Source organism: Phoxinus phoxinus, assembly GCF_949152265.1.
Source record: "Phoxinus phoxinus genome assembly, chromosome: 7".
Classification (NCBI taxonomy): Eukaryota; Metazoa; Chordata; class Actinopteri; order Cypriniformes; family Leuciscidae; genus Phoxinus; species Phoxinus phoxinus.
Genome location: NC_136882.1, coordinates 21636492 through 21659213, shown reverse-complemented (window position 1 = coordinate 21659213; position 22722 = coordinate 21636492). Strand labels below are relative to the sequence as shown.

At 38.0% G+C, this 22722-nt stretch overlaps 1 protein-coding gene across 10 annotated transcripts in view; it reads right to left on the bottom strand.

Annotated features, from left to right (window-relative positions):
* The window catches only part of stxbp5l (syntaxin binding protein 5L), a 145253-nt gene that overhangs the window by 6000 nt on the left and 116531 nt on the right, over nt 1-22722 (bottom strand). For 4 of the 10 annotated variants that reach the window (XM_079618604.1, XM_079618606.1, XM_079618609.1 and 1 more), the window contains 4 exons: nt 16088-16192; nt 8775-8957; nt 1403-1642; nt 79-442 (listed from right to left, as the gene is read on the bottom strand). In XM_079618604.1, coding sequence (XP_079474730.1) covers nt 79-442; nt 1403-1642; nt 8775-8957; nt 16088-16192 — 892 coding nt within the window. The remainder of the gene's footprint in view (nt 1-78; nt 443-1402; nt 1643-8774; nt 8958-16087; nt 16193-22722) is intronic. The other 6 variants (XM_079618608.1, XM_079618610.1, XM_079618611.1 and 3 more) reach the window with 2 other exon arrangements.

Genomic DNA, 22722 nt, shown 5'->3' with positions numbered 1-22722 from the left:
TGGTTACCAGCCCTGAGATCTACCAGCTACACCACAATTTCCAAATCTGAGACAAAAAAAAAAAAAGTCAAAGCAAACCTCAAAGTCATGATGTGTCCGTTGGCACAGAAGCAGGCCAGACCAACGCTGTTACAAACTGACACCACGTCGGCCCGCAGCACGAAGGATGATTCTGTGATGTTGTGTACATATAAACAGGCCTGGGTGGGCATTAGGAAGACCTTTGCCTGCCTCTCCGAACACACTACGGCTAAATGACAGTCTCCACTGGCCTCTTGAGAAGATGAGGGCGAGAAGTTGACCAGTTTCCGCTTGCGGGGTCGATCTGGGTCAGCTGGGGCTTGTTGGTCCCGCCACACCTCGTAGGGACTGTGGATAAGAGCGCCCCCACAATCCAGGAAACTAACCCGCAGAATGGAGCCTTTCAGCATTAACACTGTGCCTGAGAGGGAAGAGAACAAAAACATGATAATATAGTGCATTAATGCCCAGACACTTTTTCACTGGTGTTGGTTCCAAAAATATTTTTTCCATTAATTTTTCCATAGGGATGTAAAAAGTTGTCATGAAATCGAAATTGACCGTATCCACTTTGTAAGCGCACATTACTAGTCTTGGGGTGAACAATTAATCTGTGCAAGTTAATAAACAGACAAAATTAGTTTGTAATGGTAATCTTTGATCAAAATCTGGAATCTATGATCTTCCGCTCTAGAATGGAGTTCCTTCTAATGTTAGTTTGATGGCTTGGGTTGAAAACGCCTCTATTCAATATTCTGTTTCACTTATACTCACAACAAATAAGTACCGTAAATAGATTGATAAAAAGATAGTTGCGGTTGCAACTTCCGGTTCATGGGGACTTTAAAGTCTTGTAATCCAAGAACCAAGCTAACCATTTATGAGGCAAATCACAACATTTCAAATTTTGCATTTATTCAAGGCAAAAAAGTATTTGCAAATGTGTGATATTTAAGTACTTTGAGAGCATAGGGAGACATAATCGAGTATGTCATTTGTGGTGCTTCATGGGAGTGGACATTCCCTGCAGAGCTCTTTTGACATGATTGGCTCACGACAACCATGTGATTGGTGGAATTTTCTGCACAGCATCAGGCAGTTTTTCACCGGAAATTCCACTGTTAAACACGATTATTTTAAAAACAATTAATGCAAACAGATGGCTTCAACAAAAACCTAGCAACGAATAAAAACCTCAGAGCTCACAACAGGTCTTTCTTTAAAGGTTAATAAGTTATCAAAGTTATCAAAAATCAAATTCCCTAAGGAGAAAATGAATGGAGTCTTTACTTCCGGAACCTCTATCTGGCTGTTGAACTCATAATTAACATGGTATAAATGTTGCATTCAAGAATCAGATAAGAAAGAAATCAAGAGATACCAGCGGGGGCCACAGTAACGGGGTCTTCCTGACGTTCCTGCTCATCCATAGGGATGGACATTGGGATGATAAGCACCAGGCCCAGACTTGTGCCCACCCACAGGCATGGCGTGGGCAGGGAGTCTGATTTACGCCCGTACGACTCCATAAACTGCAGGGTGGTTACGGCCTCTTTAGTCTCCCTGTCTATGCTGGAAACGCTAGAGCTCCGGGAACGGCTGAACGAGTTTTCTCGACTCTCTGAGAAAGGATGGAGAAGGGGAGAGAGAAAGAGAGGGTAGGGGAGAAGATAAATGTCAGGATAGAAGACAGACAGATGGATGAGTGGAAAAATTATAAAGAATAGTAGAGTGAAGAGATAAAGAAAAAGGGAAAAGATAGGAGAAGAATCCTTATGCTGTGAAAGGGGCGTCACTCCACATGTGCGTTCACAATTACATTTAATTCAGATCAACCAGAAATTGAGTTATAAAGTGATACAGATGCACAGTTGCAAACTTTTAAACTTTTTCTTGTTTTTAAGATTTGTTATTGAAAAAGTAAAACAATAAATAATGTACACTCAGGACAGTGTGGCACATAAATATCTATATTGAGTGAACACATCCTTTTCACATGATCAGGCACGTCACAGATTTAATTGATATACACAGATAACACAGAACACGCTCACAATTTCAAACCCATTCAACATCTTTACCATCTATTTGACCTTGAATTACTTCCAACTGTATATTCATATTGCCAGGCCCACACATAAAAGTGTTTCTGCCTGATTTACACTTGACTCAAGTATTTCAACTCTCATTATCTTAAACGGAAGAATGTCATGGAAATTTTTTTTATTGCAATACAATGTATATTAGGGTAATATACGACTGGTTGTTTTAATATCATATATTGTCGTTGTTGTCATATCTTATGTGATATTCACTATCTTGACTTGATGTATTATGTCATGCATTACAATAAAACAGAAAATCTTATATTAGAATGTGTGTGGTGTTTTAAATTGAGATTCTTGTTTATCCTGTAGAAAAAAAACTGTATTGTGTTTACATAACATAAAAGCATGTACATAAAATGCTGACAGACTTTTGTCAATGTCAGAACATGGGTTTTTGTGTGTTGTGATGGAAGGCTCATTTGTGAACATGTTTGTAAGCTATATCAGAAAATGGCAAAAGACTGTGGTATAAGCTACAAAGGAACATTTGAACATTGCATATATCGTGTATCACAATGGCCTCTAAAACACAATATTACTACATTTCTAAACTTCTGCTCTAGGGACATTCTTAGGAAATGGTGTTGTTTATTTGCTACACGTGTCCCTGTGACTTACAACAAATGAACATGGTACTTGAACATGGTACTGAATATTATTCATTTATTGGATGGAAAATAAATAAATAAATAATGTTTTCCATTGCACTATTCTTTTCTTTATACAGGACATTCCTATTTGTTATGTTACATATACACTTATATTAGCATCAACAGTTCAACTCTTGTGATAAGCAAACGATAAGAGTATGACGTGGCAACGATATTTGCAAGTTAAGTCCATTATTTAAGATCTTTGCATTTAAACTAGCCACATTCACCATCAAACATTTTGGTTGGCAAAATTGGTTGGATTAATTAAATAAGGTTTGAATGAATACATGAATGCAACAAACAAACAGACAGGCAGACTTATTGTCTGGCACAAACAGCACTGTTTCTTGAGAATGTCCCTTCTGTGTTTTGGGAAAGGTCCACTTTCTCCCTTTTTTCTGACACATGTCAATGAAGCATCATGGTCATGATAGCACACCTTAATATGTTCTGCGTAGACTAAATTATCCCTCCCTTTGAATTCTTTCCATCACAGAAAGTCATTTAAGAATGACCTCACAACATTCACCTCTACATTGATGACAACATTAATGATTGACACGTCAGCAGAATCATAAGACCTCCTTAGACACTGACATACAGAAACGGTTTCCCCGATACAGGTTAAACCTCGCCCTGGACTGAACAGCACGGTAAACAGTTTGTCACACGTAGTCCAGGACTAGATTTAATCCGTGTCTTGGAGATGTCACAGTGCGTGGGATGGACAGACGACTTCAAGCCGACAACACAGCAGTGGGAAACACAAAGCAGACATCATTATAATGTTCAGCTGCTAGAAGCTACGGTGCAAATCCCAACCTGAAGATGAAGAGCAAGGTGAACATCATTGAACGTGACGAAAGAGGGGTTCTGACCAAGCGACTATGTGCCACAGGACGGGACGAAGTAAGACGGGACGCTACAGGGTGAGAGGTCCTTGTGACCCTCATAAAGCCCCTCCTTACCTCTCTCGCTCCAGGAGTAGGTGGAGATGTGATGCTCATCGTGAGAGTACATACTGACTCCGTGTAACTGCTGCAGCATGGCTCGTCGAGACGAATGACCTATCCATCGAACGCACGTACACACAACACCCCAACGGTCACAATCACAAACACGTAAATACAACCATAAACGACCACCACATACAAAGTGACACGTACATACATACATACATATGTCAAGACGTATACCAAAACATAAAGACACGACCAGGACATTACAGCGTACAGAGAGTGACAGAGAAGGAGAGAAAGAGGAAGAGAAAACCGATAAACCAATATGCAAGAAAGAAAGAAAGAAAGAAAGAAAGAAAGAAAGAAAGAAAGAAAGAAAGAAAGAAAGAAAGAAAGAAAGACCTGACGGGTCGATCTTTCCCCCCCGAATACCTGCCCACAACACTTTAGTAGATTCAATAAAAAACAACCTGAAAAAGCATCAGCAGAATAAAATCCTTTAGCCTTTGGCAGTGAGAGTTGTGTCAAGGTTAGGATGCTTATAGCTGTGTGTGTTTGTGATCACAATCATAAAAGGGACAGTTCACTCAAAAATGAAAATCCTGCCATTTACTCACCCTCATGCCATTACAAACCTGTTTAACTAGCTTCACAATACTAATTTAGTGTATTAGTGATGAGAAGATTTTCTTTTGCTGACTTGGGACTATAAATCTTGCTCAGCAAAATTAACTAATCTTAAATCTTAAAGCCATTATTAATTTGAGCGAAGTTATTAAAAATAATCAATGTTACATTTATAATAGCCAAAATTTCTCCAACATGTCTAATTAAGAACATAACTTTTTGTCATGTGGCACCCAAATAGTCTTTTTTGACTTTAGCTTTTCGCCTTAAAGCAGGACCTAACATATCAGGGTCACAGTTAAATATCATAGTTACACTTATGATCCCGTTTCCTATACGTCTGTCATGTGACATAAGAATGAATGACTCAGACCAGAAGACTCAAGAGGTGAACTAATAATTTCTATTTCGTATACAGGAGACAAAGTGATTATTTCTCCTCCAAAGTCATAAACGAAAGGATGGTACAATGCATGAATGAATCACTCTCTGAGACAACTTGATACGCCCAAGTCATATCATATTGTACCTTATACAATTATATTGTATAAGTCATATATTATACCACAAAATATATATATATTGACAGGACAGTTCATGTGCGACCCATCACTAACCGTTTGTTAAATCTGATATGTCGACTCATGTGTCACTGTTTTCGGGTTCAAACGCTCTATCAGATGCTAAAAGCAAACCACAAACAATGCTAATATGTACTCACGTTGTGCTGTAATGCTACTGAAAAATCATGACCCAATAACCAAAGAACAAGTGGATATAACAAGTGGATAGCAAACAGATTTGTTGACAAATTTGTGGACATTTCTGGTCACTGTACGCTTTCGCAAAAAGCAGCATGAACATTCTTCAGAATATCTTCTTTTATGTTTCATGGTTTGGAATGACATAAGGGAAATAATGACAGAATTTCCATTTTTGTGTGAACCATCCCCTCAATACATACCAAGACAGGACACCGATGTCGAACAGCATTAATTTCACAAACAATTTATCTGAACGCAAAATGAACACAAAGCCACAAATCCAATCACACTCTCGCACACGAAATCACATATACGTTTTGTGGGAAGACATGCAAATTGACCTTTTCTACTGACAGCACCTGTATCTGCGGGGACTGTGAACATAATTAGTCGTATCCATCCTGTTAGCCCGTTAGTGTGAATATTTCATGATAGAGACGGGTGAGAGAAAATATCTGTTCGCTCGTTCTCTCTCTGGGACTCTTTTGCTGAGGTCATTGACTGTCAATCACTGCAGGGGAGCCAAATGACACACCTGTTATTAGAAACACCAATAACGCCCTCTTTCTGTGGGACAGGCAAACACCCTTTTCCCACCCTGATGGATACCTCTGTGATTGCCTATTCTGTTCCTCTGGGTTTTTGGTTAGTTTATGTATGCATACATTTTGCAATGTCCTATAGTCAGGGTAGCACCATATTTAATTTCTAACGGGAATGTGAACAAGGCTGTGAGGGATAGAAGTACAATGTGAAATCTCCATAACGTTTTGAGTTGTGAAATTTAAATGTGATCTAGGGCAATTATGAAGCACATATCCCTCACAGCCTCGTTTTTCATCTGTGTAAAATTAAATTTCAATTCAATTCAAATTCAAACCCTGACTAAGGTCTTTTACTATTGCGTTCATGAATTTGTTTTATTTTTTATTTAACAAATCAGTTAACTCAACATAAAATGATACACATACTTCCTTTATGATGTAACCTGCAGAAAGTGCCCTTAAAAATCAATCAGTGAATTAATCTTTTTAGTAAATGTGAGTCAAGGCGTCACTGGGATAACACAAAACCTCTTATTTATTGTGATAAATTTCTGAAACTGTCCTTATTTTTATTAACATTTTGCTTACATCAAGTGTGTGTGTCTTTCCACCCTTAATGGCTGTTTATATGTGACAACGTATCCCAGATTCCCGCAGCTCTCTCTTCCTGTAGCGTGTCTCATTAGCACCGACCTGGCTCTCTTCGCTACTAATTGACCTTTAATTATCCCAGCGACCCCACTGCGGCACCGCATGCCTGTTACCGTAGCGATAGGGACGCACGCCACGAGTTGAGACCAAAGAAGCGGTAGGTAGTCCTCTAACGGACAATAACACTTCTCCAAGTGGGGAGAAAAAAAAAGAAAAGAAACGTGTCTATAACTGGACGGACGCGGATTTATTTGAATTTCAAGACATTATTCAATTATTAAAAAAATCAAGCTGAGTCTGTGCTGAAGGTTTCAGGGATGAATATTTCACTCGCAAAACTTCAGAATGCCTAGGTAGAAGTAAAAAAGAGAGGAAGAAAAGGTGATGGGGAAGGCGTTTTGACTAGCTTGTGAGAAATCACATTACTTTTTTCTCAAAAATGAAATAAATATAGATTATTAGGTTATAAAGGCAATAAAAGGGCACAGAGCGTCTTTCTGGGAAAGATCCAGACACTATGAAAACCTCATGAACCCTGTGACACTATTTGTACACTGCCGTTCGACTTGGGCTGGTTGTCCTGGTTGGCGTCCTTCATGTAAACAGGATTATGGACACAGATGAAGGCACAGGAGGAGACGCTGTCTATCGCTGTGATTGGATTAGTGAATGACAGGAAGTCAGTGCCCAGTGAGGATATGATCTAAGTTATGCGTTAGCGCTCACGCTAATATGAACAAGACATCTGCTATAGGGACAGATATGACTGACAAGGACAAAGAATTGACATGAGATAAAGACACGGAGGAGTCAAGTTTGGCACTGTGTAAGCCCATGATAACAGTTAAAGAAATAAGTCTACCTAAAAAAAGAATACAGGTTTGGAATGACATTAGGGCGAGTAACACAACACACACACACACACACACACACACGATATATAGCTTTGGTGTCCATAGGCGTAACGATTTTTATAATGTACAAACTGTATTTTCTATCCCCTAAGCCTACACCAACCCCTAAACCTACCTACCACAGAAAACTTTAAGCATTTTTATATTTTATTATGTCTATTAGTTCATTTCCCCCGTGGGGACCGCTGGCTGGTCACCACAATGTAGGTGATTTCAGGTTTTGACTATCCTTGTGGGGACATGCAATATAAACCTCTATTCACACACTCCAACATTTAAACATGGCAGTGATAAGCACAAACATTTAGACTCTGATTATGTGTTTTGTAGAAATGTGTCGTGAAGCAACATAGTAGTGTTTGTTGTCGATTTGTTCATGCATTTTAATTCTGGTAAAGTCCCCTCTAGTCGCAACATTTCATTTCACTCTAAGAAAGATAGTCGAAGAAAAAGAAAGCCATAACCATGATCGTTTTGTAAACTCAGCCCTAAGCTTGCACAGAGACTGCCTACATTAATTTTTTTAATTCACATCACCAACCCACCTGTCAAACGACTGTGTGTAGAGGTAGTAATTAAAAGCATTAAAAACAAAAAGTATAATTAGGCTCACAGCAGTGTCTGCCTCAGCCTCCATGTTTGAAGCACAAATACAGTCTCAAACATAAAAGGGACAGAGGATCCCCAAAAGCTTGAAAAGCAGAGTCGTTTCTGTGAGTCACACTTTGAAAGGTTTGTGCTGTTTCTTTTTACTTTTAAAATTACTTTTGAAAGGCTGATTAATAAAATAATACTTCTTTCATCAACATTCATCCTAATATTGACTTTAATCAGGATAAATGGGATTTAAGTTTGATTGAAGTTTATAACACAAACCTATTATGAGATCACAAAAACTTAAATTCCAGCAAAAATGCAGAATGGTAATTGGTGCATAATAACATATTTTACCCCTTTTCCACCAACAAGGTCCTGCTTGGATACAAATAAATTGACATAAATTGTAATTCCAAATATATATGACTTCCTCCTTTCCCTGAAACACAAAAGGAGCAGCATTCACAATTCACTTGCATTGTATTAAACAAAGATGCAATGGAAGTGAATGGTGACTAAATGGACTGCCGGTATCAACGATTCTGCCAAACATCCCCTTTTATGTTCCACAGAAGAAAGAATGGATTGGAAACCACACAAGGGTGAGTAAATGATGACAGAATTTTTATTTTGAGGGTACTATCCTATGTAGGATACTATGCAGAGAGAGGTCTTAAGATCCCACTTGGTGTAAAAGGGGTATGCTTCCTATATGGCATGATAGGGCTTTAGTAATCATCAAAACAAAACAATGAACCCAAAGAAAAGGCAGTGAAATCAGAGCGTCAGAAAACACAGCAATAAAATCCCATACCCTCCTCCTTGTATCCCTTGATGAGTGTTAAACATGCAGAGGGGGACAAGGCAGTAGAGGAATACAGGAATAACGGGTAGATGGATTAAAGGGATAAAGGAGTTGGAGAACAAGCACACACCTTCGGTGAGGGAGGACACAGGCAAAGAGACCTCCATGCATGCGGCGGACTGGGCCTTGCGGAAGGGCGGTCGGCCGGGCCCCCTGCGGGCAAGGCGTGGCCCTTCAGGGCCCCCCGGGACTCTGGCCCTCCCAGATGGACAGGGCTGGGAGGTGGGGCTAGTGCAATGTCCATTCACATGATCTGTAACAACGGGCATAGCATTAGCAAGAAACCCAACTGAGATAAGAGAGAGAAGAGTGTGTGTGAGAGAGAGTGGTGAAGAGGGCAGTGGGATGAAAACGATGCGGCTGCAAAGGAAAGCAGTAAGAGGAAGCGGTCACATAATAGCAGCTTTAAGCAGCCAAAAATCATTTCTATTTGAAAAGGAAAAAATCTAAAGGGAAGAAAGATGGGACAAGGATAGAGGGAAAAAGTAAAAGTAAAATGCAAAGGGAAGGGAAAAGTAAAAGAAGAACAAGGAAAATGGAAAGGAAAGATAAAAGGAACAGGAAAAGGAAGGGAAAGGTGAAAAGGGAAAATTAAAAGGGAAAAGGCAATGGTTGTTGTTTAAAAAGGTAAGCATTCAAAGAGGGTTTCTCATCCCTTCTCAGCTCAGACACTTGAAAGAATGAAGGTGGATGACTTGTTTTGACAGAAAAACAGAAGCTTCCATCAGCAGTCTGTTTGTGCAGGAAGTTGAGGGAGATCTAGCTGAGTATGCAGAAACAGACCCAGACCCAAACTCCCTGAATCTAAAACAGCACATTATTCAGCAGCACCTCCAACACACCTGGATCAAAGACCTACTAGCATCTACCTGTAGCCAGAACCTCTCAGATGGATGTACCACAGAACCTTCTAGATTTTGACTGACAATTTTGACATTCTAGCTGTATATTTTCACTCTCCCTCCCTCTATTTTATAGCCATCAATCAATTTCATGCCAACGCAGCCAACCAAATCCAGTCTGTCTGCTGTCATTTCATATCAGTGGGATTTCTACTCAGTCATTTTGATATCGCACAGCGGACTTGGCAACCAAAACTTTGACACTGACTCATGATGAAACAAAGCACTATTAAGAACACCATCTGCAGTAAATTTGTGAACCTTAAAGACTACATTTTTTTTAATTTTTTTATTTTTTTTTATTTCTTTGTTGTAAAAGTTATACACTAACGTTCAACATTTTGGGGTCAGAAAGATTTGTAAAAAAAAAAAAAAAAAAAAAAAAAGTTTATCCAGCAAGGATGCATTCATTTGATAAAACAAAAAAATGACAGTAAAGTAGCCGCTTTTCCACTGACAGGCCAAACCATGCTCTTTACTAAACTGTTCCATTCCATGCCGGTTTCATTTTCCACTGTGGGGGTAATAATGGCTGCTCTTTGGCATGTAATACATGTCAGTCATTGTCTTGGTAATGCAACGGTCTACTGATGATATGAGATGTAAATGGCAACCGCGTTATGGAGGACGATCAGATACTTCTTCTAATTTGTGTTTACGTCGCTTAAAAAGCACGATTAGTCAGCTACAGAGAAACTTGTATCTACACGCATTCTACCAGGACGGTTAGCTAACCGTACTGAGAATTCCGGGCCAATAACGGTTTGTAATCATGTCATACCAGGCTTAAGTGGAAACACAACTGAACCGTTCCTTCACTTTCTTTGAACCGTTCGGCCTGACTTTTTAACACTGTAAATGTTTCTTGAGCAGCAAATCAGCATATTAGAATGATTTCTGAAGGTGACTGAAGACTGGAGTACCGGTAATGATGCTAAAAATTCAGCTTTGCCATCAGAGGTATAAATTACATTACATAGAAAGCAGTTATTTATTTTATTTTAATTTTAATAAGAAAATAAATGTAGCTTTGGTGAGCATAAGAGACCCCAAAGTTATGAACAGTACTTCTATGCTATTTTGTAGCAATTTTTGTTACGTCATTAAACTCATGAAACTAACTAAAATCCAACTTAAGATGGTAATATCTATCAATTAATTTTCCTGCAAGACTGATTTTCTGTTGATGAAGTTTAGAGAATATCATAGACCTCATGAGAGAAGCAGGATGAGAAAGCCCAAAACATGGAGCCCAGTCCGCAGACATCTTTACATCGGTTTTCCCTGGCCTGCACTAGGGTCGATGTTTTTTAAATGGGCCCATGACAATGAAAAAATACAAATCGAGGGTTTAGGACAGTAACAAAATATTGAGGAAGCCCCATTGCATTCAAGGGGAGACAGTTCTACAGCACAATACTACATAGAGCGAATCCAACCTATACCTCTAGACATACACACTAATCTCCACACGCACTAACTCTCTATCTCAGCCTCACACACATATACATTATTACACTCACACAGCACTTATAAACTGGCTTCTAATAAGCATTGATTTGTATGTCCTTTTTCTGTTTTTATGACCTAAACCTTCAAGATATTTTCAAATTACAAAATGACCCAAGACTCTACTGTGCTTTCAAAGTTCAACTATTTTTTAAGCACAAATCTAAACCTTCGAGGATTAGAAACAAGTGTAATTATTCATGGCCCAGGCGGTCTATTTTCCATTGTAATGCTGCAAAGCTTGACCTGTTGAAGGAACACTTTCATTATTACACATTAGGTCATGTTTGGCACAAGAAATTGGAAAGGAAATTGTTCAGCCCTAAAAAAGTGTGTTAGTCACAGCCTAGCATGAAACAAAAAGCCAGACAAGAGGAAAGGAAAAGGAAAAGAGAACAAGGATAGATACTCAGCGAAAGAGACAGAGTGAGACAATTCGAAGTATATCCATAAAAGGCTGAAGAATGATCCAAGTCACGATGACACAAGCTCGCTTGCAGAGAATGAGCTCATTACATTAGTGCATGTCGTTCAGAGGTAGAGGATGGTCCAATCACAAATGAGCAGGCTTTTATAGAGTTAGAAAATGGTCCAATAGGGTTAGAGAATGTTCTGAGGTATAGAATGACCCAATTACAATGGAGCAAGGCCGTTTAGACGTAAATGATGAATCAGTCGCGAAAGAGCGAGATTTCAGAGTGATACCTTTCTCAACTTAAGAATGATTATGTTGAACAAACCACCTTTGTAAACACTTGCAAAATGTACATTGAGAAGCATTTTTTTTAAAGGCCACACGCAGAAATGTGAAGGAAATTTTGCGCTACTTCATGAATTCAAATGAGAAGAAAGTGAAAGTATAGAAAAAATGCATTAAAAATTAACTTTTAAATGCAAAGACGAGGGTCTTCATCATGTCATTCTCAACAGGATGGAAACAGAGAAAGTTGATGAATCGAAGGCAAGAATAAAGAAAAAGAACTGCTCGCTTTCGGCCTACCGTACCAAGATCAGTCTTAAGATCTGTGGGTAGACTTAACTTTCTGCCTGGTCCCTTGACTGAAACAAAACAAAATAGGACAGGAAGGAGAAATTAATCCATTTAAGAAACCAAAACAAAAGGCAAAAAATGCAGAGGTCAAGAAAATAATGAGCTCAAATTAAAATTGAAAAAGAAAAGAAAATAATTTAGCGTAACACATGCAGGTGTACACACTTCCCAGCGAAGCAATTTTGCATTTAAAAGAAGTCTAATAGCCGTCCAAACACAGCCCTGACATCTAGGCTAAACCAAGGCAAAATTTGGGCTGTCAGTTCAAATGTAATAGTCATCAAACCATAGCCCAAAAATAGACGCAAAGGCTATGCATAGAACATGTCAAAGAAATTAAACCAAACACTTATTAATCACTGTTGACTTTGCTAACATGATGGGATACCATACATCTCTCAAGTTTTCTTTGGCAAAAACAACATGTAACAAATTCAAGGTTTTTTTTGGCTAGAAGTGTACTCATAGTCAAACTATATCGGGTCTATGGTTGACCGAGACTGTGAAATGACGGCTATTGCTTGCTGGGATGTGACGTTTCATTCGACAGTCATGCCCGATCGTATACTGCCACCAGACAAACAGATTCCTCTGTACTTGTCTTTACATAAGCAAACGCACTCATGCAGAAAGCATCTAAGCACAAACACATAAAACAATAAATCATGATCCATTTTTATTTCCATTTCCTCCCATTTTGATAGGGAAACCTCATGAATTCATTCAAATAATTGCAAAAAATGCAAGAATCGAATGTACTGTAGGATCTATTGTACTGTATTGAAACCACAAAAACCACGCAGAAACCATTCACATATGTGCATGCACACAATTGGCAAAACATAACACACACAAAGGTTCAAAATAAAGTGTAAAGAGATAAATAAAAGCAAGGTCAACATTTTGCAAGCATTTTGCACCGCAAAGGTTAGAGTGAACACTGAGCTGAATGTCAAGAACAAAGAATGTCAGTTCCCATTGCTATACAGCCAAATAAATTTAACAGCCAGGAATCTTATTCCAAAGAACGTCTCTCATATTCTCTATTTAAATGATGTACGCTGTCCAGAACGCTAAAACACACCGAGCAGAATACTTTCCAAGATTACTCTCCTCCTTAGTATCAGTTCAATTAAATGTTTTTAAAGTAGGGTGTGATTTTAGAATGCCATTTTCAGATTGGTGCTAATGCTTTTCCACTTATGAACTCCATGTAATGGTTTGATGAATGCAATTTGCTTTCCTTTTGACCAAGAAGGTCTATAATAATCTGGAGAAAGCCACCCATTAGCACTCCTATTCATCTTGGCTGGAGCAAGGCCGTTTTACACTTTTAAAGGTAGGGTATGCAATTTCGGAGAGGCTAGTAATAGCAAGCTAGCTTTGAAAGCAAAGGATCCCACCCTTCCTTTAGTGTGCTCTCCAAAGCTACGCCTCCTCCAAAACAAATAAATGCACACAGCAGAGTCTGCAAAGTGTCATGAGACAAGAGACGAGAGATTTTTTAATAAAAAAATTTAACGTAAACAACTTAGAGCTCTTATTTGTACCACCTGACTGCTGCAGATTAATTTTGCCATTCATAATGACATAGAAACGCAAAAATCCGAGTCTGAGGACGTGATCAGCTCCGGGTACGTCACGGGTTGCCATCTCGTAATTACGGTTATGACATGGTGTGAACCCAGCATAAGCTCATTGTTTTGGTTCAGGAGGTTTTGGTTTTCGATTTTCAGTATATCCGGGATATTCTAACCCTAACCAGTATAACTTTATATGATGCTAGCAAACATTTTATTTAGATGATTTTTAACCAGCCAAACCTGACCCCACGGTGCTGACATTTCCTAGTAAAGAAGGAAGATGAAATAGGTCATATCAAAATACTTATTTTTTTTTGGATTTGGACTAAAAGCAACAAAATTCCAATTTCGATTTCTTTAAAACACTGGATTAAACCTCAGATATCAGGAACACAAAAGAAGTTAAACATAACAAGCTCTACTTAAAAATATTTAATTTCATACTAAATAGATGGAGCAGTATTATTCTCTCTTTCCCACTCTTCTTCCAGGGATGTGGAAATGGATGAGATTTGAGAGTCAGACAAAGCGGAAATTGCTCCTGGAAATAGCAGTAATTAAAATTCCAGGATCAATAACATGTGCCTTAGATGTGGAATCCTTCCCATTCCTCTTAACACTGATAAGATCAGTTTGAACACAGATGTCCAGGTGTGTAAACATGAAAGACAGATCCAGATGAGATGTGGACTACCTATGTTAATAGAAGTACATTAAATCCATTTTACAAGCTTAATTGTCTCTCTCTGTGTGTGCGTGTGTGTGTGTGTGTGTGTGTGTGTGTGTGTGTGTGTGTGTGTGTGTGTGTGTGTGTGTGTGTGTGTGTGTGTGTGTGTGTGTGTGTGTGAAACCGTCTGTCTGAATAAACCCATGTTGGACATCTTTGGTTATTGTTATCCAGCGGCACAGCTAAAATGGCAAACATAACAGCTGGCATCCATTGATTTCAACATCAGGCCTCAAGTGGCCACACTGTTTCATTGTTTTTCTTTCCATGGCACAATTTCAGGAGTCGTTTAGCTGCTAGTTAGAATGTTCAGAACACCATGGCTTCAATCCCGTCAACTCCTCTGTGAGCCTGACTCAAATGAACGGTAATTTGTGACTGTTTTTGGAATGATCACAAAAAATGTCTTCTGCTATCCTCACTGCAATTTGCATGAATTACCGACTCCTTTGCTTTCAGCTCAGGTCATTTCCCACTAATTCATAGAGCCGGATATACGTCAGGAGTAAAGATGCAGACGCCAGACTCTACAATGAATTCAAAGGAATTTCATTTCAGAAACATGCAATAGCATTTTTGAGCCTCAACGTTGTTTTTGGTTATATAAAAAGGCTAATCTTGCATTTTACTCTCTTGTAAGCCTTTCATCAAAAATATATTACTTTACTTCTGTCTGGCAAAATAATATGTCACTAATTAGCATCGCCAATTTGGTGACCAGGTAGTTGTTGTTTTAAATATTTTAAAATAAGCCACCACTTAAGGCCATTCACATGCAGCACATTTACAAAAGTGAACAAAAGCATTATTAGCATAGACGTAATTTTCATGCTTGTAGCCATTCTCCCTGCCATGCTCTCAAAGCTTTGCAGTCTGGCACATTTGTGTAGCGTTTGCATCACATAAATCCATTTTACATTAGTTTAGTAACTATTGTTAAGGCAAACAGTCTATAGGCAACATAACAAAGCAGCTAATGCTAGTCATTCCAGAATTTCACCTAGGACAACTTTGCACCAAACCAACTAAACTATACGTTTAAATTGTAGGTATTAGCTATGCCTTCCATGACTTAAAAAAAAAAAAAAAAGATTACAGATTAAACAATTACCAACATGCTGAGTTATTTAGTGAATGAATTCGATTTCAAGATGATATTCTTAGTCTAAAAACACATTAGCATCTGGGATAGCAAAAAACTAGCAAGTTCTCAATAACACACATGAAAAACTCAAGGCCTGTTGCGGTCTAAATAAAGGCAATAAAAAAAGATTCAGAGTTACTGGACATCAACGATCATCACTGTCTATGCTAGTCACAATATCACCCCTCTCGTAAACACACATAACATATACTACTTACTACCATGCCCCAATCACACACATGCCCACAATAGTCACACGTGAAGCACACTTACACATACACAAATTCACACTCACACCTACACCTCAGGAGCACAGAACGTGGCACTACGAGCGTGAGGCTACTTCTACTGCAGCATGCATCCCTCAAAACAAACACACCCACACACACGCAGATTCAAACGTTGAAGCACATGAGCCGCGAGCTTGATGCGTGTGGGTGGTTTTAAGGGTCTGGACACATTCTTACCATTGTCCAACAGGTAAAAAACAGGACTGTAGTGGCAGGACCGGAGGTTGGACACAGGTTCCCCTGTGCCTCGAGGGTCATTATGGAGGGAAGGGGAGTAGGGTGCTGGAAATCAAAGATCACACAGTCATTGTCACATTCTAGGCTAAATCACATATAGCCAAACAGCTTGGTAGGATTTATAATAGGAGGTTGTAGAGGGATGCTAAATCAGGAGAAAATCATACACAAAAATATTTTCAAAATCTGCCATTGTCACAACTCAAATTATGGATCCTCACCAAGGCCAAATCAGCAAATGTCAAAAGCAGAGAGTATTTTTCTAATGTCAAACGTTGTATCTAGAGTATTTCACAAACTTCACACACTTTCCAAAAACTAACAGCAACAACAATAAAAGTCCAGTTCCACGGACCACTATTGTCAAAGATGATTGACAATTAGCATACATTTTGGATTGTGGTAGGGTTCTGTTCTGTGCAAGAACTCCAAGCCCATCCATGCAGCCTAAGAGCAACGTGATTTTGAATCTGTTAAGAGACTGATATGATGAAAAAAGGAGAGCTTTTTGACTCTAATTTGAGAAATCTTATAGGCATGCCCTTGGTAGAATTTACTGAGGAGCACCAGATGTTTTCATTTGCAGATGTTTCAGCGCACACAAGTGTTTTCATCAGTTGTAGAACGGTGGAGATTCCCCCTGCATTTAACCTCATCACACATGATGAATTCACAAGACCCACTGCAGGTGTCGACTTGACGACATAAATCATGATTGCTGTGTGAATTGAGACCAAACTGCCGAGGGTAAAGATGAAAAAAACTGTGTTGTGAGAGTCTGACAAGCGTATCGCAGGCCTCCTGGTTATTCTACTATTACATTAATGGCCTTCCTCAGTCCTTTCTTGAACCATTTGCCCTCCCTGTCCAAAAGCTTCACATTGCTCTCTTCTGGTTCTTGCCTTTTAGAGATCTAAACCTCAGAAGTTTCCAGTGTTTCACCCGATCTGTGCTATGGCATCAGCTTGTAAAATTTCTCAAATGTAGGTAAATTATTTTGCAATACAAACATACTAGCATACTAAAATCCAACACATCAGTGCTTCCTTAAACCAGTCCACGCTTCTGTTTCCTGTCAGCTGTGCGAGAATCAACAATCAGTAGACAAAACTAATAACCTGTTAAGTCTTTTTAAAACTTAAAAACTATTTGTTCTAAGAAAATAGAAATACAACTGGTTTTGCAGAGAGTTAAAAAGCTCCTTTTAATCAGAGCGGAAGAGATTAACAGACAGGGAAATGTAAGGGACAACACATCTTACTGACTTGTGCTTTCACTTTCAGTGAAAACAGAGAAAAGTAAAACATGACGACATAGCTGAGGAAGAGTATAAAATACTGGTATCTAAAAACAGGGCTATGACAATGTGTGGAGTGACTCAAATCATAAATTTTTCATGAATGGTTAGTGAATCATAATTTTTTAGGTGTTTTTTTCCAGTCTAAAAATTGCCACACGAGGCAACGTCATCACAAATGTAACATCAAAATGTGTGTTATGTAGCACAAACCAAATACTAATTTAGAATTTCACCTTTTCTATCCATCATTCAATAGCATTCAAGTTTTGGAGTCAGTAAGACTGTTTTGGAAGAAATTAAAGGTAGCAATAGCAAGCTATCTTTGAAAGCATAAGATCCCACCGTTCCTTCACAGTGCTCTCCAAAGCCACGTCTCCTCCAAAACACATGAACACGCACAGCCAGAGCAGAGTCTGCCAAGCGTCACGAGAGACCGCTTTAAATTATCTCATATCTCAAAGCACATAACATTACAATAATAGTAAATGTAAAGAACTTAGAGTACAATATCATGGGTTGCCATCTCTTAATTATGCTAATTATGACATGGTGTGAATGCATCATATGCTCGTTGTTTTGGATCATGAAGAACTGTAAAAGGTGGCAGCAGTTTGTTTGCGACTGTCTGTCTGGAACTCTGCATAGCCTCATGGATGATGACGTGTGATGTCTGCGCGAGCAGGGTGTGCAGACATGCAATGATTGGTCGACATTACCATTTCTATTATTGATTGCTATCAGGCAATCATAAAGAAAGTTTCAACAAACAGTATTGTTTGAAAAACATTGCCTACATTAAATAATTAACAAGGATGCATTACATTGATCAGTTTAAAGACATTTAAAGTCAAGTGACAAGTAAAGACAATTATCCTGAAACAAAATATTTCTATTTCAAATAAATAAAGTTCTTTAAACTTTCTGTTCATTACAGAATCCTGAAAAATCCATAACAGTTTCAACAAAAAATATGAAGCAGCACAACTGTTTCCAACATTGATAATAATAAGAAATGTTTCTTGAGCACCAAAATCAGCATATTAGAATGATTTCTGAAGGATCATGTGACACTGAAGATAGAAAGATATGAAGATATGAAAATAGAAAACCGTTATTTTAAATAGTAATATTGTTAAATATTTTTACAGTTTTTACTGCATCAAGTAATGCAGCTTTGGTGAACATAAGAGATTTCTTTCAAAAACAATAAATACATATTATCAACCACAAATTTAAGAATGCCTGCATATTTATTTATAAAACATTTTCCCCAAATGTAATTCCTGTGCCATTTATCCACTGAATAACCGCAGAAGCTGATAGTTGTGGTTTGGAACAGAGTATCTGACTTAGCTGACTGGTCTAAGCTGATTATTACTGGTTGAACAGCTACCCTGTACATAAAACCAGCTTAACCACCTAAATGGCCAAATTATCCCACCTAATAAAGGGCTGGAAGCAAGTTCCAAAATACAGCGATATCAAGGGTTAGACTAAAAATGACAATAAAATTATATTTTATCAGGAGGAAAGATGTTATGAATATTTCATGATGATATGACACATTAAGTAAAGCTTTTGTGCTCTGGAAGGGATTCAATGCGCATCATCACTGCAGGTTAGACAATAAGCTCACCAGATAAACTAAAGATTTGTCCTTTCACATCCACTTTCTTCTGCTCTTATTTATCCCTTTCATTTCAGAATAAAATTTTATTTGAACTAAAAACCATCTTTGCTGTTCAGTCGATGGCTGACATTTTGGCTTATCAACCACCTGGCAAAGTGCCATAATCAAAAGGCCTCAGCACCCCACCTCAACCCTGCTGACAAAAACAACACCCGCACAAACAACAACGACTAGTCAACTAGACAGTGAGATAACATCTATAAGAACTTCTAAATGGAGTGTGGCCAATTACAGGACCTGATGGAGAGCAGAGGAGACCAAAAAACAGAAGAGATGTGGTTGAGGTCAGAGATGAAATGAATAAGTGCAAATAAATAAGATGCAAGAAAGATGTGATATGGGTTAGTGAAAAATGTAATGAATGAAAAAAAATATATCAAAAGATCATATTAGGACATCAACCTTTTACAGAAAAAGTAAATATATTAGCAGTTAAATCAGAGGGTAATTTTATGTCAGCTGAGGTGAAGTTTGCACAGGAAGTGCATGTAATGGTAAAGGGTTTGTGCCCCTGAGCAAACACAGGAAAAACAGCAGCAGAAACATCTGTGCAATCTTGAGTTCATTCATTATTCATCTCTTCTGGCTTATTGCTACTTTCAAAAAAAGCACACATCTAAAAGCTGAGACAGAAGTAATAACAAATAAAAATGGACAAATAAAAACAGTGTCATCAAACATTTATTTGATACAGCCAATTTCCATCATCCTAAGGTTAAAAATCTTTCCAGACAATGTAGCACAACAAATAGTTTTGATATGCAAATAACAGCCTTTCGTCTGTAACCTTTAACTAGGCCTTTCATATACAGATTTTGTTGTTTTGTCCTTCTTAGAGACTGTGGGTGTGAGACATAAAAACATATAACTATGAACTACACAAAGATAAATAATAATTTATTCAATATTTAGTCTGTGGATTAGTGTAAAATTGTGACTGTTTCTTTTGTAATTTCCACCACAAAAATTATTTCCCCCCAAATATTACGAAAAGTTGAAAAGTTTGGGTACTTTTTTACTCAAGTGACAGAAGAGACTAGTGTTTGTTTTCTAAAAGTTCACTATAGTGTTTGTTTGTGTCCATATTTAAACAATACCCACCCAGGCACATTTACATGCAGCAAATGCCAAAACGAATGCAATGAAATCTACTCCCTCAAACACAAACAAATAATGAAAAAAAAAATTCCCCCCATCATATTCTCCCTCATCATCATCATTATTTATCCTTTCTCTACTAGTTCTTCAAACACTCTTTTTATGCTCCAATGGCTGATACCCAGAATCTCAGTCCAATTTTTGGGCAGAATTCCCCAGCCAATCATAGAAAGCCATTTCTTGACTCCTGTCATAATAGCTGCTTCCACAAAAACACATCTAAATTACTCAGCAGCATGAAGCCAATGCAACAAATCCCACAGAAGAAAACACACAAAGGACACAGTTCTGAAAGCCAGTTCTTCACCACAGAACATTCTAGAGAAAAATCACACATATGTGACTCCTATATGCTTCACTACAGACTTGAGATCTTAAAAGGAACAGTTTATACAAACACGACAATACACAAACATTCCACAAATGTCTTCTATTTTGGTTTCACAGAAGTAAGAAATTCATACAGGTTGAGGTTAGGTTAAGCAATAACCTAATTTTCTCTTTTAGGTGAACTCCTTTAAATGCTTGATACACAGCCACATTTCAGAAGTAAACCTCATGTCTCCTCTCGATCTCTAAAATTACTAATGTCAAGCTACAGCCCTCAGCTCGCCTTCCCAAGTGACTTCCATCTTTCAGGCTGCCTGCTGAGCTGAGAACTGGGAAAACAAGCAGAGGCTTCAACTGCACTGAGACATGAGAGTGAACAGAGAGAGAGGAAAAAAAGACAGCACATTTTGTATTCTTGAGACAACACAAAAAATGTGCCTCTGATATTTCAAACAACAAAAACTAAAAAAAAAAAGACAATGCAATATTTCTTCCCCTGAGAAATCAAAGCTTTACTGAAAAACTTCTTCTAAATTAAGAGCTCTATTTAGATCCTCAAGGACAAGCACCGTTGTTGTCATCATGTTCAACCCACTGAGACGATGCAAACATTGAGTAAAGCCCTGTAAGCATTATCATATTCTCATAAAAATTCTGCACAGGTTATGATAGCTTTAAAGACGAAAGGAGAAAAAAAAGACACTGGAAGTAAGAGAGTGGAGGAAAGAGCCTCCAGGGACTGAAGAAATGTGCCGTGGGGAAACTGAAATAAGGACAAAAGAGAAAAGAAGTGGTTTGAAGGTTTTTGTCGGTAAAGCTGAAATGTGTGATTTTTTTAAATCGGAATTAAAAAAAATAATGACTGTCTTGAAACAGGTTTCTCAAACACTCTCTCTGTCATTGTTTTCAGTGCGACTATCAGAGATAGACTGATGGTTATGTGTGGTTGTGGTGGCCAAACATGGATGTGGCTATCAGAACTAGCAGTGGGGTGATAGGGTGTTCGGCATTTTATTGAACATACTGACATCCAATACACTATGCACTTATACTGTCCACTATGTACTCTACCATCTAGTGTATGAATTTCATAAGATTATTTGGTTATACAGCATCAGAGTCTGGTAGCCCCTCCCCTTTCATATAAGGAAAGCTGAAACAGTTAAGTGTCAAACATTACGCCCTTCGTTTTTCAGTTAAAGTGCATCGTTCGGGTATTTGAAGTGCACTTTTCTGAATTTTTAGTGTGAGCACACAACTGGCATAGAATAGTGCATAAGTACGCAAATTGGGACACACCTTAGGTGTGATTATAAAAAGTGATATGGCTATTAAGATGGGCTTGGTCACGAGTGGGTGTGGCTATATTAAGTTAGTGTGACCAATTATAGATGTGACTATGTGTGATTTACAGAGATGTTGAGACAATCAGAGGTGGGTGTGGGCAATCATGAAGCTATTAGAAGTAGGAGTAGCTGCGATTATCTATTATTAAGGTGATTTGGCTATGTCAAGATATTTCCTGTGAACGCAATGGCCAATCAGGTGTTTCAGTTAGTCAGAATACTGTGTATATATATATATATATATATATATATATATATATATATATATATAATACAGAATACTCAACACTGTTCAAAATGGCGTTTTGACAACTTTCATTATAACCAACAAAGTATACACACAATGTTAATAAGATATACATTGCACAGTGCAGACAGCTTCATTGATTATAACGGGAGTTTTTAAAAAAAAGAGTGCAGCTTTGTGTACCTCGCATAAGTCATGTGCATAAAGGAGTGTAAATTCAATAAATAGACCAGCCCCTTTTTCTTTGTGTTTCATTTTATTACTAACTTTTTAATCAGTCACTGAGTGACTTTTTATATATAAATTGACAGATTTTTAAATATAGTTATATATTTAAAATAAAATGAGTTCTAAGCACTTTATCTTATGATCTATCCTGACAGTGAGTATTTTTTATTTAATGATTACATAGTCGTAAATATTAACTTATTAAATATTAACCTGTTTCTTTGCATTTATTTCAGATTTATTGTCAGTACTGGGCTCGCAGTTCATATGGTTAGG